Source organism: Camelina sativa, chromosome 1 (genome assembly GCF_000633955.1).
Source record: "Camelina sativa cultivar DH55 chromosome 1, Cs, whole genome shotgun sequence".
In the NCBI taxonomy this organism is placed as follows: domain Eukaryota; kingdom Viridiplantae; phylum Streptophyta; class Magnoliopsida; order Brassicales; family Brassicaceae; genus Camelina; species Camelina sativa.
This window is the reverse complement of record NC_025685.1, coordinates 5153252-5159922: the sequence shown is the minus strand read 5'-3', so window position 1 is coordinate 5159922 and position 6671 is coordinate 5153252. Positions and strand designations below refer to the sequence as shown.

General features: G+C 35.8%; 2 protein-coding genes across 2 annotated transcripts in view; one reads left to right on the top strand and one right to left on the bottom strand.

Moving 5' to 3' along the window:
- Window positions 1-5511, bottom strand: part of LOC104776824 (zinc finger A20 and AN1 domain-containing stress-associated protein 5) — a gene marked incomplete in the record, with an annotated part of 6115 nt that extends 604 nt beyond the window's left edge. Inside the window, 1 exon segment of the mRNA XM_010500965.2 lies at window positions 4934-5511. Within this exon segment, the coding sequence (XP_010499267.1) occupies window positions 4934-5268 (335 nt within the window).
- LOC104776817 (probable protein phosphatase 2C 38) lies at window positions 1438-3687 on the top strand. Its single transcript, XM_010500952.2, has 5 exons — window positions 1438-1744; window positions 1839-2298; window positions 2393-2760; window positions 2985-3221; window positions 3327-3687. Exons 2-5 carry the CDS (start codon window positions 1971-1973, stop codon window positions 3552-3554), a joined length of 1161 nt encoding a protein of 386 aa, XP_010499254.1. The 5' UTR covers window positions 1438-1744; window positions 1839-1970; the 3' UTR covers window positions 3555-3687.

The window sequence follows — 6671 nt, the reverse complement described above, 5'->3', positions numbered from 1 at the left end:
CCGCCGTTGTTGTTGGTGTCGTCGTCGTCGTCAAGGTTTCGAGTACTTTGAACTCCGTCTCTTCCTTCTCCGTTCTCTGCGCCATCGGTCTTTATTGAATCTCTCTCTCCTTTGCTTTAGCGCTCCTTCCTCCGGCGAGTTCACAGATCGAATTAAGGAGGAAAGAGGAAGAGAGAGAGAGAGAGAGATGAAATGGGGGGAGAGAATATGGATGGGCCTCATAGAGACGCGTTACCATCTCTTATCATCTCTCCTTCCACCATCCCCACTTTCTCGTCTTCTTGGTGAGTTACGTTAATACCCTCTTCGCTTTTTTGTAATTACGGACCATTTTTTTATGTATTTCAATGATTCTAGAATGGCTTATAACGCCATTCAGCGGCCAACATGTTTCTTTCTCTTTCCATCATCTCTCTTTCTTTCTTTTTTCTGCTTTTTTTTTTGTTATTTTGGGTATTTCTAATTTTTCTTTGAGTATACTCTAATTTATTAGTATGATGACTTTTTTTTTTTAGTATAATTGAGAGATATGAAGGGAGATGGGAAATCGCTGGAATATGGGCCAAGTTGTCTATATGTATGTTTCTCTCCCTACCAAAAAAAATATTATCATGTATCTAGAGGTGGTGTTATTGTGTTAACTAGGAGTCTAGGACCGAACACATGTTATGTTATGTTTTGGTTCGTCTTCGGACATGTTATTTTTATTTTTATTTTAGGAAATTCAGAAAAAGAAGAAATTTTGCGGGTTAAAACTGTCATACAAAAAAGACGAGCTGTGAGGTTGTAAAAAGCTGCGCGTACAACATGTCAACATGCCAATTTGCAAACTTCAGTTTGTTTAGTTTTTTATATAAGTAAACTATTTTTAACGAGAAAATGTTTTTGGGTTAATTACCACTAGTATTTTTATTTGGTCTTGTTGGAGGTTGATGAAGTGTGAAGGCGGTGGTGGTGACATGGTTTTGCGCTTAAGGTCTTTATTTTCCTGACCATAATCAACAACCCAGAAGTGGCTTGTATTGCGGAAAATACTTCTCTTTTTTTTCATTATATAATAAAATATTAAATATTAAATTCAATTTAAATCTATATTAACATCTAAAGAAAAGTCAAATACATATTTCAGTCATTTGATATGTCAAATTAACTAACCAGAGTTCAACAAACAGTGGAAAATATCATCATTTGTTTTTTTCAACCAACCAGATAAAATCATTTGATTGGACAAGTCCGAATTGGTACTTTTGATTTTAGCTTTTATTAATTTTTTTTGGTTTCACTAGGATTTTTTGAAAAGATTAAATCTATATTTATGATAGTATTAATAATTTCTTGAAAAATGGAGAAACGTTGCTAAATTTGGGAGAAAAAGCTGCCTAAAACGTCGGGTTGTTTCTGAGGTCAATGGCCTAAACAGCTAAACTCGAAAGCAAAATGAACAAAAATTAAAAATTAAAAAAAATATATCGGAAAAAAAGAAAAAAAAAAAGAAAGAGAAATTTCAGAGAAAATGGAACACCCAAATATGGAATTCTGACAGAGTCGCTGCTAGATTTGTTTTTTTTTTTTGGGTTTGCCATTACTCTCTCTCTCTCTCTCTATTTCCCTCTTTGTAATTCAACCGGAGTTACGATTCCCTCTTATCGTAACTCCTGCTTCTTCCGATCTCGATCCTGTTCATCGGACCCTGTAAATCATTTCGCGGGCTTTTCTTATTCTTTTTTTTGCGATTCCACAAAAGGTAATTGCTTCCTTCTTCTAGTTTGATTAACAAGATCGATCCTTTTTATATGCAGCAATGTAGATTGATTGATTCGTATTCGTTTGTTTTTTAGGGAAGGAGGAATAAGCAAATTATTTGAGATTTGATTTGATTCCGTTTTTGGGTGGTGGTGTTTAGTGAGAGATCCTTTTTTTAGATGAAGTGAACATTTTTTTTTTTTTTTGAGGGGATTATTATGTGAGTTATGGTATCATCATCAACTATATTGCGGATGGTAGTACCATGTTGGAGACGACCTTCTGTGAAAGGTGATCATTCAACTAGAAATGACGCTAATGGTCGATGTGATGGTCTTCTTTGGTATAAAGATTCTGGTAACCATGTTGCTGGCGAGTTCTCTATGTCTGTTATCCAAGCCAATAATCTTCTTGAAGATCATAGCAAGCTTGAGTCTGGTCCCGTTAGTTTGTTTGATTTTGGTCCTCAAGCTACTTTTGTTGGTGTTTATGATGGTCATGGAGGTCCTGAAGCTGCCCGTTTTGTTAATAAACACCTCTTCGACAACATCAGGAGTATGCTGCTCTGTTTCCTTTCTTTATTATTACATGTATGTGTATATTGAGGACTAGTTAGCTAATGTGCTGCTGACACTTTTCTGATTTGCAGAGTTTACATCAGAGAATCATGGTATGTCTGCCTCTGTTATAACCAAAGCGTTTTTAGCTACGGAAGAAGATTTTCTTTCTCTTGTGCGGCGGCAGTGGCAGATTAAACCACAGATTGCTTCTGTTGGAGCTTGTTGTCTGGTAGGGATCATATGTAGTGGATTGTTGTACATTGCAAACGCTGGGGATTCTCGGGTTGTGCTAGGAAGACTGGAAAAAGCTTTTAAAATTGTCAAGGCGGTTCAGTTATCGTCCGAGCACAATGCAAGTCTTGAATCTGTGAGAGAGGAGTTGCGCTCGTTGCATCCGGATGATCCTCAGATTGTGGTCTTGAAGCACAAAGTTTGGCGTGTTAAAGGTATTATACAGGTAAAAACACTCTCACGGTAATGCGTGTTGCTGATTTAATAGATTCTTTTCTTGCAAGTAGCTCTGCTGTGAAAGATACAGTTTAAAGCCTTGTGCATGTAAAAGACTCAATGAATTATGTGTCTTAAGAAGAGAAGTGTATAAGAAGAGATTTACAATAACCTCACTTTAAGAAGATAAAAGAGGATTTCTAGCTAGATATAACCTTTGGCTGGTTCTTGAAGGTCTCGCGGTCGATTGGTGATGCCTACTTAAAGAAAGCAGAATTCAACCGGGAACCGCTGTTGGCAAAGTTCAGGGTCCCTGAGGCTTTCCATAAGCCCATACTTAAAGCAGAGCCGGCAATAACAGTACACAAAATCCATCCAGAGGATCAGTTTCTTATATTTGCATCAGACGGCTTGTGGGAGCACTTAACTAATCAGGAAGCTGTTGACATTGTGAACACATCCCCTCGCAACGTATGATTGCCTCTTGCTCTCTCTTTCTCTCTCTCTCTCTCTCTTTGTTTTGTTTCGTTTTGTGTGCAAATAGATAGATTGAGAGAACATGTGGGTGTTGTGCAGGGAATTGCAAGGAAGCTCATAAAAACAGCTCTAAGAGAGGCAGCAAAGAAGAGAGAGATGAGATATTCGGATTTAAAAAAGATTGATAGAGGAGTGAGGAGACATTTTCATGATGATATAACAGTTATAGTTGTGTTTCTTGATTCAAATCTCGTCAGTCGCAGTGTCTCACGCCGACCTCTACTCTCCATCTCAGGCGGTGGTGACTTGGCTGGACCTTCCACTTGACTCAACTCTCACCACAATCTATATATATTATATATATACACATATCCACTATATATATAAACACATTGCAAACCGCAATTCAAGTTCCTTCTTTTTTAACTTTATATAAAAAAAATCCTTTTTAACTCTGTTTTTAATTCATCCCAAAAAAAAAATGAAGAGTTGAAAGCCAATGTATAGGTCTTATGGCAAACTGAGTTTGATTATGGATAATATAAAGAGATCACTTGTTGGAAAGATTTCTACTTCTTGAGTACAGAGTACTGACTGCATTGCATCGTCTATATCTGTTGTTGTTGTTTTTTAATGTATTAGCATGAACATACGTGAATGTGTCAGTGATGCACAATAGACCGAGACTGTTACAAATTCGTCTTTTATGCTAAGGACAAGAAAACACATTGCTTTCCAAGGCCTGAGAATTCAAATTATCTTGTCAAGTAAGAGATTAAATAATCCTAAAATATAATTGAAAACAGTTCCAAGTTCAAAAGTGATCCGGGCCATAGTTCCAAAATCTTTCGAAAAGACCTTGAAAAAATCTTATGATCTAGACATGCATATAACGTAATTTGAATTCTTGTGGTGTTAATTTCACATAGGACAATTAGTATTCTACCGTTATGATTGAGAATTTGAGATTATATTGTGTGGTATATAACTATATATTATTGATCAGCAAGGCCATAAAAAATTAATACTACAGTACTAATACATTAAAGAAAAAGACAGCTCCAGAAAAATGGATCTTGACTCAAGGGCATGTGATGGGAGTTGAATCGTGTCCTAACCAAGACAACGCAAATTCCGATGTTTAGGTCATAAATGCTGGAAAATGCCCTAATAATTCTGATCATAAATATTATTATCTCATCAAGGTTATATGTGATATAGTTGTTAGAAAAAAATTTGTATAACTATAAACCCTTAGGGCTATAAACTTGTTAGATGAGATCACATGTAAAGAATTTAACAATGATAGGTTTATGATAAGAAAATAAAATTAAATCAAAGTTTGGACAGAGAGATGCGTAAATGCTTCTGTAGTTATGTAGTAGGACCACATGAGTCACATGTAAAAGTATTTATGGAGGACCAACCATATTTGGTTTATTAAATGCTGTCTCTAATAATTGGTAAAATTATCAAATCATAATTAGTCATATAAAGCTTTTATTGATGTGAAGTTTTGGCGTTTCAGTAAAATCGAAAATCATAATCATTGCTGTATATATGGCAAACAACCTTTGGATGAATAGGAAGTTCACCGTCCATAATCAGTACGTGCATTGATCTTATATTCTTATATAGCCTTTGTATACATACGGTCTAAGAATATGCATTAGTTGATAAATGTCTATGATAATCAAGGAATCAANTTCCGACAACCGGAACATCGGTTAACGATCTGTTGATCTCTCTTAACCGCATCGATCTCTCGTGGACGAATCACGACTTTAGCTGGCGACGACCTGAGGTTAACGGATCTAGCCGGTCTCTTCAAGACCGAAGAACCGGAATCAACGACAACAACACCCGTCGAAACGAGGGAAGCGTTGAAACATTTCTGACACATGTTGTTGGTCGCTGGATTCGCTGTAACGCCGCAGTTATTGGTACATAGCGTCGCCGCCGTTGTTGTTGGTGTCGTCGTCGTCGTCAAGGTTTCGAGTACTTTGAACTCCGTCTCTTCCTTCTCCGTTCTCTGCGCCATCGGTCTTTATTGAATCTCTCTCTCCTTTGCTTTAGCGCTCCTTCCTCCGGCGAGTTCACAGATCGAATTAAGGAGGAAAGAGGAAGAGAGAGAGAGAGAGAGATGAAATGGGGGGAGAGAATATGGATGGGCCTCATAGAGACGCGTTACCATCTCTTATCATCTCTCCTTCCACCATCCCCACTTTCTCGTCTTCTTGGTGAGTTACGTTAATACCCTCTTCGCTTTTTTGTAATTACGGACCATTTTTTTATGTATTTCAATGATTCTAGAATGGCTTATAACGCCATTCAGCGGCCAACATGTTTCTTTCTCTTTCCATCATCTCTCTTTCTTTCTTTTTTCTGCTTTTTTTTTTGTTATTTTGGGTATTTCTAATTTTTCTTTGAGTATACTCTAATTTATTAGTATGATGACTTTTTTTTTTTAGTATAATTGAGAGATATGAAGGGAGATGGGAAATCGCTGGAATATGGGCCAAGTTGTCTATATGTATGTTTCTCTCCCTACCAAAAAAAATATTATCATGTATCTAGAGGTGGTGTTATTGTGTTAACTAGGAGTCTAGGACCGAACACATGTTATGTTATGTTTTGGTTCGTCTTCGGACATGTTATTTTTATTTTTATTTTAGGAAATTCAGAAAAAGAAGAAATTTTGCGGGTTAAAACTGTCATACAAAAAAGACGAGCTGTGAGGTTGTAAAAAGCTGCGCGTACAACATGTCAACATGCCAATTTGCAAACTTCAGTTTGTTTAGTTTTTTATATAAGTAAACTATTTTTAACGAGAAAATGTTTTTGGGTTAATTACCACTAGTATTTTTATTTGGTCTTGTTGGAGGTTGATGAAGTGTGAAGGCGGTGGTGGTGACATGGTTTTGCGCTTAAGGTCTTTATTTTCCTGACCATAATCAACAACCCAGAAGTGGCTTGTATTGCGGAAAATACTTCTCTTTTTTTTCATTATATAATAAAATATTAAATATTAAATTCAATTTAAATCTATATTAACATCTAAAGAAAAGTCAAATACATATTTCAGTCATTTGATATGTCAAATTAACTAACCAGAGTTCAACAAACAGTGGAAAATATCATCATTTGTTTTTTTCAACCAACCAGATAAAATCATTTGATTGGACAAGTCCGAATTGGTACTTTTGATTTTAGCTTTTATTAATTTTTTTTGGTTTCACTAGGATTTTTTGAAAAGATTAAATCTATATTTATGATAGTATTAATAATTTCTTGAAAAATGGAGAAACGTTGCTAAATTTGGGAGAAAAAGCTGCCTAAAACGTCGGGTTGTTTCTGAGGTCAATGGCCTAAACAGCTAAACTCGAAAGCAAAATGAACAAAAATTAAAAATTAAAAAAAATATATCGGAAAAAAAGAAAAAAA

Excerpts from the sequence above, each read along its gene's own strand:
- LOC104776817 (XM_010500952.2), top strand. The coding sequence starts at position 1,971 with ATGGTATCATCATCAACTATATTGCGGATGGTAGTACCATGTTGGAGA. Across the intron at positions 2,299-2,392 it reads CCTCTTCGACAACATCAGGA|AGTTTACATCAGAGAATCAT; the intron begins GTATGCTGCTCT and ends TCTGATTTGCAG. Across the intron at positions 2,761-2,984 it reads GTGTTAAAGGTATTATACAG|GTCTCGCGGTCGATTGGTGA; the intron begins GTAAAAACACTC and ends TGGTTCTTGAAG.